Source organism: Pygoscelis adeliae, unplaced genomic scaffold, assembly GCF_000699105.1.
Source record: "Pygoscelis adeliae isolate BGI_AS28 unplaced genomic scaffold, ASM69910v1 Scaffold298, whole genome shotgun sequence".
In the NCBI taxonomy this organism is placed as follows: Eukaryota; Metazoa; Chordata; class Aves; order Sphenisciformes; family Spheniscidae; genus Pygoscelis; species Pygoscelis adeliae.
In genome coordinates, this window is record NW_008825303.1 from 3,433,100 (window position 1) to 3,444,845 (window position 11,746).

Consider the following 11,746-nt stretch of genomic DNA (forward strand, 5'->3'; position numbering starts at 1 on the left):
GACAACTTTAAAATCTTGTTAGCACTGGTCAAAGGAGCTATCTGCTGCTCCAGGAGAGAGGATGCTTTGGCAGGATCGTGCTGTCATTTCTATTTCTGTTTCTTTTCACAAATCCAGACAAGGTTTTGGAAGTGGTATCCACTGATATCTTGATACTTGCTTGAACCTCATGTCTGTTTTTGTGCTTGTTTTCCTTATTCTTTTTTCCATCAGCCTGTTTCTAAGGTCTAGACAATTTTTGTCCTGTGATGCCAATGATAAGATGTGTGTGAAACAATCCCAAATTAAAGACTGTTAGAAGAGCCTTGGCTGAAAAGGAATTTTGGTGCACTTCATGCAATATACAACCAAACTTTCATTTCTGATACTTATTTATCTATTACCAGAGAGCTTTAAGAACAGATTAGAAACAAACAGTCTGATTCAGATCTTCACTATTCTTGCTACTAGAAAGAATTTGCTAGTATCAATTCTGATGATCTTTTAAAGGGAAAGAAATAGCAGATAGAGTGAACATCTATATACCTGTTATTTTGCACAACTAAGGCTATCTAAAAATTGTGATTTCTTCTAAATGACAGGTTTTTGTTTGCTCAAACTCATTTGTTTTATGTTGGAATAGTGCAAGGCAACAGCAAGAAAATGAGAGCAAAAATGTATGGAGGCTGGCATGTCATATTTTTTTCTAAAGATGGGTCTTTTCTGAAAACCCATTTCAGAATTAGTTGCCTGTTTTGTGTGAGAATCACTGACTCTTCCCACACTTCATTTCCTCTAACCTTTGTCCCTGTACCCATATCAGTGCATTTAAAATATCCAGTTCCATGCTGTCTTTGTGGCTCTTGAGGTCAGAGTAGATGCTTTTGTGTTGGGTCATGAAGCCTGTGGTGAGTCAGACTTTTAAGTATATACTCAATCTCTTTGTCAGTATATTCTCAGATCCAAAGTATTCAACCCCATATTCCGTAAAATGGTCAGTAATGTCTTGTTTTGGTGGGTATGTGCATGAGAAATTCCAATCTGTATTCCTCTGTGGCAGCGGCCAGAGTTTCCTCTCTCAGAATTTGAGTCAGCTAGGAGTATATACTGTACTTCCCTGACAACTTCTGTGATGAGTAGGGCTTTGAGAGAGAGCAAAAGCGCTAAAATACCTTTAAAATGACTTTTCAATCTCAGCAGGTGTATCCACTCTTCAATTATTTTATTTTCAAATAAGTAACTTCTCATTTCACTGGCCAGTCACAGTCAGGATTTCTTGACATTCAGAGTTATCTCTAGTTCAGAATACTTGTTTGGTAATTTAAATCAAAGTAGTCCTCAAGCATTAATTAATACTGTTTCTTGTTTCACTTGTGTGATGCTGGTAAATGTTAGAGCTGGGCAAACACCATGAAAAACTTCAGTCTGTTAATTTACATTTTTTAATAAACTGCTTTGCTCATGGCACTTTTATGTTTGCATTCCACAAACAGTGAAATGATTGAGTCTTACCGACATAAATGATCAGAGGAACTGAACTTTAATTCTGAAGGAAAGTAACCATTTACTTACTGATGGGGAAGCTAACAGGATCTGGTAAGGTCTTGGATTATTTATAATCACTGTGGTTTCAGAGAAGTGTCTGTGCTCCAGGCATGGTTTGTATCCGTTACATAGTTGGTGGTTGTGGGTTTTTTATGGGGTATCTCTTTTGCCTTGTTAATGTAAAAGTAACTATTGTAAAACTTTGTCCTGTGAAATATGAGGTCCTCAGATCCTAGAGAAATTTTCAAATGACAGAGCAGGTGAAGAGGTAGACTAAATAGTAACTGGAAGTTCAGAGAAGGTTTTTATGGACAAATTACAAAAGCTAGTGCCATCCCTGATAGTCAAATACTGGACTTATCTTAGGTCGAGTGATTAATTAAAATAAAAAATTCTCAAGATTTATTTCGATACTTATTTTTTGTGATCTGAATGGTTTATACTTTCTCAAGTGAGATCTATAACACAAGGATTTAATTAATTTTGCAGAGTTGTATATGTTAGTGGTATTATTTTAAATGGCATCTGATAGTATCATTAAGAAAGTTAATTCAGAATAAAAGGAACTATCCTAATCCATAGATGCTTAATACCTGCAATGAAGGGCTGCATAACAAAGCCTTCCCTCTGGGTACCTGTACCACAGTTACTAATTTTAGCTATCTAGGGGTGGATAGCACAACTAATTGTACAGTCATCCCATTGTGGGGTTTTGTCTTCCCTTGAGTGATCTAAAAGCTTGTTTATTGCTGATGCAAAATTTCTTTCATGTATTTGAAGGGAGAGGGAATTCAGTGTGAAGCTGTTCTTGCTTTTGTCTGCAGAGTTGAGTATATACCTTTCTTGTTTGAATAAGGGCTTTTGAATTCCAGAAAACAGGAGGATTTTATATATGAGATGTCTTGTATATGCCCCATCCTAATGCATTTATATAAATAAGAGTAGAATATAGAATTGAATGTTGTGTCTTTTAAAAATACATTTTTGCAGATGTTTGGCAGCTGTTACTAAGGTTTGTGTATTAATAGCTTTGTTAGCGTTTGCCACAAAGATCCAACTAAACTAAGCATAAAACTAAGCTTTACATCTTTCCCATCTTTCCTTAAGCTGCTTGGAAATGCAGCGGAACTCTGGAATTTTTTCCGGCAAGTCTTTTATTTTGGTCTCTAGTGTTTCTTTGTTTTTACTGGCAAGAAATAAAAATAAAAGCAGTTGGCTGTTCTCTGGTATATACTTTCTGGTCTGACAGAAAAACCTTCATCCCATTAGGTTTGGCTTGCAATTTTCCTGTAGTCACAAAGACCTTTGTCTAATGAGTTGCCTGTAGGGTCAAATCTGATTTTTGCAGTCAAGAATGTTGGATAATATGCTTCTGCTCCAGTTTGATGGAAGAAAATGCTTCTGTCGAGAGAATCTGAACTTCCTCTGACAGCTCCAAAAGCATTGTGGTTTTAATTGGAGATGTACTTGCTTCCATTTTCTTTCTGATATTCTGGCTACATGTGGACAGACAGAGGAAGTGATGATCCTAAGTTTTGTTTTGGGTTTTTTTTCTCTCAATAAATCATCTGAGTTTAAATTATTTACATTATTAAGTGCTTGGATTCTGATGCTTAGATAAGGAATACTGTGATTCTTCCGTGACGTAGCAGAAGATTATTTTTTTTTTAATCTGTTATTCCCTGAATGGTAAGGTTTGGAGCTATTTGTTCTGGCAAAGAAGGATGAGAGACTTCAGGAATAAGAAGTATGGGAGAAAAATCCTCCACTCAGCAGTAACATTTCTAAAACTAGAGCTGGCAATGAGGTAATTTGAACTCCTGCAGTGTTTTATAATCAGACTGTAAGTTGGATTTCTGATGCTGACTTAATATTTAAATATGCTTAACTGTAATAAATATGTATTTACAACCTTACCTTTTAATTGGATGAATAAATAGTTTAGTAATTCTTGATATTTTTTTTTCTTTTGCTTAAGATCATCTGATGCGATGTAGTCATTGAAGAGACAACATTGCTAAGGTCTCTTTTCACCCTTCTCCAGTGTTCAGGGCCATCTTAAGACTCCATGTGGCCTTGGGATGAGTAAGAAGTCAGTCTGCATTTGACAGTGACTTATTGCATGACCAGACCTGTGCAGACACTGTAGAGTCCAGCCTCATTTCACATATGTTGTGAATCACTTTACACAAGCAAAGCAAGTAACGTTTTGTGGAAGCAATGAACATTTTGGAGAGCGTACAGTAATTGCTTTGCTTTGGGTCTGCAAGAGACTGTTTCTTCATCTGGCGTGAGCCAGGAGACAGCAGTGCACAGTGTTAGAGAAGAATGGCTGCTTGTAGCTTGCATTGTTGTAACAGTCTGGCTGTGAACGCGTTCTACTCTGACTATAGTCTCCTTTGAAAAATAAGAATGCAGATGTGCTACACTGAGGTGGCCTGCTAGATAAAATTGTTTGATTGCACATTTTAAATGGCATCTTTGCTGTTTGAGTAAAATGATCTGATTCTTTCAAGAAAAGGTTGACTGTGAAAAGTTTTCCCTTCATTTATTGCATGCGTAAATGCTCTTATAAAAACCCTGAGGCTCTAGATTATGCATCACCCATGTGTTTAGGTCTGCTGTCCTATAATAGCATCGTTAACAATGCAACCATAGTAATGATGTTATGGAAAAGTCAGTCATTTTCTCTAGCCCGTATCATGGATTTGTTCTCGCCTGTGATTTTGCAGCTACCTTCTTTTAACTTTTCCTTTCTACTATACAGATGTGTCTAGAAATTAGATCATATGGTAGCTTTCAGTCTACCCAAAATACAACTCAGCTACTTCATCTTTCCTACTAGAATAATGTTACAATTATATGGCATGGCCTACAAAAGTTAGTGTGAGAAGAAATTAAGAAAGTTTATTTAAACTATACTTCCATTTTTTAAAGGTATTTGATTACCTACTGTTTGATTCTTCCCTGTGTATTGATGTGTGTGGTAGCACTTAGATCTTTGTGCTGGATAAGTTTGTCTTTCATTTCCCAAGTAACACTGTCAAACCGTGTTGGTACACTGTAGTATGATCTCTCATTGCATGCAAGTGAAGTGTCCAGCTGGAAAACTTAAACTGAAAGTTAGAGAATACTGTTGTAGATTTTCTGGACCATGAAGCCTTTGCTTTCCCTAGGAGATGAGGGAAGGGAGGGAAAGAAAAAGATAAATTAAGCCAGATTTTTGATGGCTTAGGGTAATGTAGAATCTTCTGTAGGCTCATAAAGAGGTTTAAGTAATGTTAGTATAGGTGACTAATAGATATTTGGAAATCTTATCAATGTTTAAACATGAGAGCATGGAATGTTGTTCTTCACTGGTATTTTTCTTGGTCTCATCTTGGATTTTTGCACACACAATGCTGCTTTGTTCTCTGGAGCTCAAGCTTGCAGTCTTCCTCCTTGATCCTTGTACTTGCCTTTTCTGCTTTTGGTTTTTTATCCTTTTTAATATTGGTTGGTAGTGTACCCCAAACCAGATATCTAAAAACTCTTCCAGCCTCTATAGGTCAGGTTGTTACTGCTGTTCCACAACTGACCACTGTTATGCTGGATGTAGGAAATACAAGGAAAAAAAACCCTAAATCTCAAGTTCCTGTGGAGTCTGCACTTGAGAGTAAAATCAGTGCACAGGAGAGCCTGGAGTGTTTGGAACTAAGGTCAAGTCAGAAAAATGTATTGCTGACTGTATCGACTTATCCATAGTAGATTGGGAGGTCTATGTCTGCTGCTGGCATTCTGAGAACAGTGTTCCTGGTTGAGCAGGAGCTGTGCTTAAAATGGAAGCAGAATCTCTGTGGAAACTCCAAGTGGTGGTAAGACTGAGCATTACAGTTTGGTTTGGCTGTAGTCTTTGCTCCACCCTACAAAAGCTGTAAAGGAAATATAATTGAGTACATGCCGGATCTTCCAGAACTGATCTATCCCAAAATAAATCACAGTTCTTCAAGCACTTTATCAAATGCTGCTGTTAATAAATAAATTGGTCTTTCTGTATTCCTGCTTAGCTGGTTGCGTCCTTGAGCCAATACAACTAGTAGTGTAGCAGTACAGTGAACTCAGAGCTGCTCTAGTTTGCATGAGTTTTATTTGGAGGTAGTACGTACTTGCATTGAATTGTAGTGCTTGTAAAGGTTTAGATTATAACATCAATTTCAGTTTTATTTTTGCATTTGGGTAGACATAGTTAAAAAATGAGAATAGGATATATGTGTTAGCTATTAAAAAAGTAAGTGTACATTGTTTCTTGTGCCTCAAATTTAGTCAAATGTGTCTCATTAGGCGCTTTAGTCAGCGTTTAAATTGACAAAGCTGCACAAATCTAGATGAGGCTTGCCAACTGTCCTGCGAATTCTGCAAAGGCTCAAGTTTGAGAAGCAGCAGTTCCTTTCCTTTCCCATTACTGTTCTTTCCCTCAGGTTTTTGTTTTGCCCATTTTGTTACATCCCTGAAATGAACATGTAGCTCTGCAGTGGGGTTGAAACTAGTGGATAGCAGCTTTGGAGCAAAGGCATGGGACAGTTATCCATGAGAAATGTGACTGAAAGACTTGTGTAGGTTCCCATGTGTTCTCAGTGAGCTTTTGGGGAACTGTCTTATTTTCTGGAATAGATTAGAAGCCACTGTAGATTCACTGATGTTAAATTTTCTTTAGGGTGTGGCTCAGTGTCAACTGAAAGAGTTAGTATCTAAAGCATATGGGTTAAATAAAAAAAAAGAATGAAGTGTGTGTTCTCCCAGCTTCCTGTGTTTGTGTTCTGTTTATATGTTGTTAAGGTTGATGTCCGGCTGCCTCCCCACAGTTTGAAAGCAAGCTTAGACTCTGCTGCTGCTGACTAGGTCCAGATGTGACCAGACACATCGGGACCTGGTGAGAAGGTCACAGTGGGCATGAGGGACAGAAGCACTTGGTAATGGTATGTTCAGATGCAGAGGATATGTATTCTTTTAAGGCATGTGTGGGAGTGCTAAGTGCCAGTAGATTGATGTGGTGAGGCTGAGAAGAGGTCCTTGACCCCAAGAAGGCTGCTGGAGGTGTCTGGGCAACAAAGAAAGCTATTTTATTTTTTAAAAATAGATTTGCAAGGTTTTAGTCTAATTGCTTAAGCTTCCTTTTTTGAAGATATTAATTTAGGACTTTTGACTGACAAAACTAAAAGAATGTGTAACATAAAGCAAAACTTCATTACTCTCTTACTTGACAACTGCATGAAGCAATTTATGTTGTATATTTAGTAGCTGTGCTTAAACAGCTTTCTGGGCATCAGTGAAGAGCTCATTCTTCAAATCAATTGAATTTTCAGATTTTCTTGTAATACATAAAGCTCCAGCCTTGATGTAGATTCTTTTTTGTGTGTGAGGAAGTATTGTTTGTGCTTCCTTCTTTAAGAATTAAAATCCTATATGTTCCACCAGAGTATCTCGCCACTTTTCCTAAAAGCATTGTAGTATTTGAGTTTTCTCCTTTTTATGTCAGAGATGCGAGTATTTGAAAGAAAGCATAATGTAGAGTTCTGGTTCAGAGAACTGCAGATGTTGCTTGGAAGGGACATCTGGAGGTTATCTTAGTCCAGCCTCCCACTTAAAGCAGGACTATTGCCAACACTAGTTTAGGTCAGTTACAGCTTTGTGTAACTGAGCATTTAAAATCTGCAAGGATAGACTCCACCGCCACCTCTCTGGTAACTTGTTCAGGTGTTGCGCTACCCTCCTGGTGTCCAATCTGAACGTGCAAAGCCAATAAAACTACTGAGAGTTTGGTTCTGTCATCTCTGCTACTTCCATCAGGTAGCTTTAAGCACCTATTAGATTTGCCTTTAGCCTCCGCTGCCAGACTGAGCAAGCCCAGTTTCCTCAACATCCCTTATCAGGTCAGGTGCTCTAGGCCCCTGACCATCTTGGCAGCCCTTTGCTGGACAGTCTCCAGCTTTGCCACATCTCTGCTGAGGCTGCAAAACTATACTCAGTTCATGGTTTATAATGGTAGAGCAGGAATTAATTTCTTCATTCCTGGTTGAGTCTTTCCTGTACATGAGTAAAGGATGTTTCTTTGCTGGAGGTCAATGTCTGTACCACCTAGAAGCAGTCTGCTTAGCTTTAATTATTTTCTAGATAAGGAATCAGAATGATGGGATTCTTAAGGATGATCTAAGGATCTCAACAGTTGGAAAAGCAGAAGAGAAAAGGGTGAATGTCATCTGAAAAATGAAAGAAGGTAACTACTACTTTCTTGCACTTTCCTTCTGCATAGGAAGGATAGTCTTTGGAAACTTAAATGAACTTCCTGGTGGAAATAAGATTGACACAATGCCTGTTTCATGGAGATCTTCGACTGATCTACTGTGAGCGTTAACTGAACATTTGCTTAACTGAACAAATCGGAGACTTACCAGAGATTCATTTATCAACTAACATCTGTAGTAGCTTATGAAGGTGTAGAGCTGTTGCTAAAGGGAGTAGATATTCTTATGTTTTCAAAGGGAGGCATGAAATGAATAGGGCAGACCTCATGATCTCAAAACAGAATGCCAGATGTATGATTGCACTCTTGGTTCCTGAGAATAGCCTTTTGAGTCCTTTGACCAATTTTAACCGAATATAGCTGTGGAATAAATGTCTCTCGCATCCAAAGTCCTTTGAGCAGGAGCACAGTGCTCACCTGTTTGGGTGGCCTGCTGTGTTCACTGGTTTGTTGGCACAAGTTTTGCGCCATATCAGATGTAGTACTTGTGATAGGGATCTGCAAGTGATATAAGATGCAAGAAACGGTGTAATTACTTGTTTGTAGAAAACCTTTACCTGTGGAACTGGGGTGGGGTGTGGGAAAACACATATAACATTGAAAGCATGGAGCAGGATTTTGTCTTGGATCACTTTGATTTCAATGCTGAGTGGAAAGCATACCAATCCAGCAGAAAGCAGCACAAGATTATAACTCGCATCAGCCCCTCCAAACTTGAAGCCCAAGTTGAAAGGGATAGCAGTACTCAAGTTGAATATGTGCTAGCTCATCAAAGGTGAGTTCTAAATTGAAGGAACAGAAAGTTAACTAATATCGCCCTTTAAAATGGGCTGAAACTGCAACTTGTACGCGTAGAGCGAGTTTGTTAAGGCTTTTTGTTTTGCGTTTTTTTCCCCTGCAATACAACAGTTCTGTATTTTAGTAAGAAAGGGGATGAATAAATTTAATTATTCTTTGGATTCCTTATCTCACATCAAATTGCCATGGCAGGCTACAAGGATACAAAAGAAACTAATTCTAACTTGGGAATAGTTTGTATTGAACGAGAATACAATAAGGCATAAGGTTTTTTATGCCTTAAACCGCTTGCTTCTGTAACTGTTCTATGGGAGTTGAAGCTTAAAATAATCTAGCTAACATTGCTGTGTTCTCTTAGTTAGCAATAACACTCAACTACATGCATAGATATATTGTGAAAATGTGGACAAGGAATTATCAAATACAATCTTAATTTGAAACTTCAGGGGGGGACTTAGTTTCAGTTTTCTTTTGGGGTCAACACAGAAACCTCTGTGGTGAAGGGTGCACAGTTGAAGATGAACAGGAAGGTGGATTGGAAGAGTGGGATCTGTGTACCTATGTGCTGAGTATGATGAGTGAAAATTTCTCTCAAGGGATAAAATAGAATGCTACAGTGTGATTTTCAGCAACACCGTGGCATTGGCATAGGGCTCAGTTAAGAGGGAAGCTCTGAATTGAAGCATCATTTATGATCTTTCTTTTCTGACCTTAAGCACAGCTGCCTATAGGATCTGTCCTGAGGCCAACCAGCTATGGCTGGCCAATTGGTTTATGGGGTAAAAAAATCTGTGGTATGTTGTGATACTTAAACTGAAGTGCTGCTGAAGGGAAACAATGAGATAATTAACTTACTTTTTTTTTTTGCTTTTTTTTTAATCAGAGGTATGGAGAACTTGGTGGCTGGCTCCAACCTTCCTCCACTTTTTGCAGATGAAGATGGATCTAAGGAAGGTAGTGAAATTACTGTAACTGGGTAAGCAACTACTTCTTTTTAACCTTTGGCTGATAGATACTATCTCTAGACTTGCCAGGGAAACTCTTTCAGTGGGAAGAGGGCATTCTAAGTAATTAAAAAAAAACAAATAAATAAACCCAACAAAAATAAATCCTACAGCTCTCCTTTGGCCTTGATAGAACATCACAGGACTCTGTTTAGGAGAAACAAGGACTCTTCTGAACTGATGGAAACGATCACAAACTTTTCTTTAACATCTCTTGTCTTTAAAAGTTTGCTTCCCTAGGATTTTAGTCTTTAAGACAGATTTAGACAGCATGATGGGGGCAGAGAGGGAGGGTGTATCTGTTGGCTACAGTGGTCACTGCTAAATAAATTATTTCTATTAAAGGTATACTATTCATCACTGATCTCTGAAAATCACTCAGAAACTGTTGTCTTTCACTTTTGTCAGACTGACTCTGCTTTTACAGACTAAAACAATGGCCTCTTTTAAAATCACAATGACAAAAGAAGTTGTCTTTTAGGAACACACGGGATTCTTGCTGTGTTTTGATACTTGAAGTTTCTTTTCTGTTTTGTAAAGCACCAAGCAATATAATTCAGACTTCGCAGGCAGGTAGAGCCCTGTAAAAATGAATATAGACACATTTACTTCAAGCAGGTCTGAATTTGGATTTACATATCTGGGACTTCAAACTTGCTGGTGGCAAATGAGGTACATGTTCAAATTAGGTTTGTGTTTAAGAGGTATTAATGTGTTGAATGAGCTTTCATCAGCTTTCACTGCAAATGGCTACATCGCATTGAAGTTTTTCCTGTACGTGTAGTTTAGAAAGCTTCCCTGCTTAAGGGGTAATGGATAGGAAAGCGGAAATGTTCTTCAAACTGTAACAGTGATTCTAAGAAACTGTATTGTTCCATTTTCTTTTTGACACATACCAAATGTAGTTAACTTATAGGAGTGTGTACGCTTTGTTCGCTTTCTCCCTGTCTAATTGCTAGTAATATGAACTCAGTCTGATACTGAAAGTCAGGCATGGATCTCTCTAGCCCTTGTGTCTTTACCAGTAATTATGCCACAATTGCTGATTATAGTGAGTAATGAAAATATGCTGTTCTCTCTATTTAAAGACAAATTTTCCTGCAGGCATTCAACTAACAATTCTGTTAATATATCTCAGTTTTCTATAGCTGTATGCTACATTAATAGGAACAATTATTTTGAATATTCAAAAATTTGGCATGCATGTAAGCAGACAGGAATCACAAAGTAGACTTGAAGCATAGGCTGCTGTTGCAGTAATTTTCATGAATGTAACTGGGCAAGGCCAAGTAATCTTTAGCCTGGCTCAAGAAGGGGTATAATCTGAGATGAGTCTCAAAATTGTATATTAATTTGCCCACTGTGTGGTGAGAATGACTGTGGGGTTGTTGCCCCAAAATATGTGCTGATCTCTGTCTGCCTACCTTCAGAAATATTTCTGCATGCTTGCTTTTTTTTTTTTTTTTTTGCCTCCAGACAGTTTGCCCTTTCTTGGAGTAAGGTTGATTGATACAGCTCTTGCAGCAGAATTAAATAGTGGCCATTCAGGAGCCTGTTGGGAGCTAGTCATGTTTGTGTTTTGAATACCCACATGTATCAACAGGAGATTATATTGAATGAAGTTCAATTCAAAATCATACACGACCACAAACCTTTTAAGTGTTTTTGTGGAGAAATATATTAAATGCATCCAGAAAGGTGTATATTGGTTGAAGAAGAAACCTTTCATTTCAAATTCCTTATGGTATTTTTGAAGAAGCGTAGATTCATTCTTATTTCTGATCGAAACATTTACTTTCTTGACAGTTGTTTGTATAAGCAAAAGCTTCACTAAAATTGAAACAAAGTAACACTTTAAAAATCAAACTGTCTTTGAAAGTCCATAGTAACTATGGTAGTTATAGCAGTTGCTTGGATGGAACAGCCAGTTCTTCAAAAATGACTCTTTAAAATCTTTTTTTTTTCTTGCTAGTGTAAGAACTGAATATATTTGCAACATTTTTGCATGTTTTAGAAGATTAGGGAGGAAGTGATTTAGCAGTATGATGATTAAATTTTTTCTTTTGCTATTATGAGCTTTTTCAGATTAGCTCATTCTGAGAGTTCATTCAGTGGTGGAACTTCACAGCCTGTGAATAAC

General features: G+C 37.7%; 1 protein-coding gene across 1 annotated transcript in view; it reads left to right on the forward strand.

Moving 5' to 3' along the window:
• The window catches only part of HMG20A (high mobility group 20A), a 47,148-nt gene that overhangs the window by 16,081 nt on the left and 19,321 nt on the right, over positions 1 to 11,746 (forward strand). Inside the window, 2 exon segments of the mRNA XM_009330076.1 lie at positions 9,486 to 9,578; positions 11,692 to 11,746. Of these exon segments, the coding sequence (XP_009328351.1) occupies positions 9,490 to 9,578; positions 11,692 to 11,746 (144 nt within the window). The 5' untranslated portion in view covers positions 9,486 to 9,489.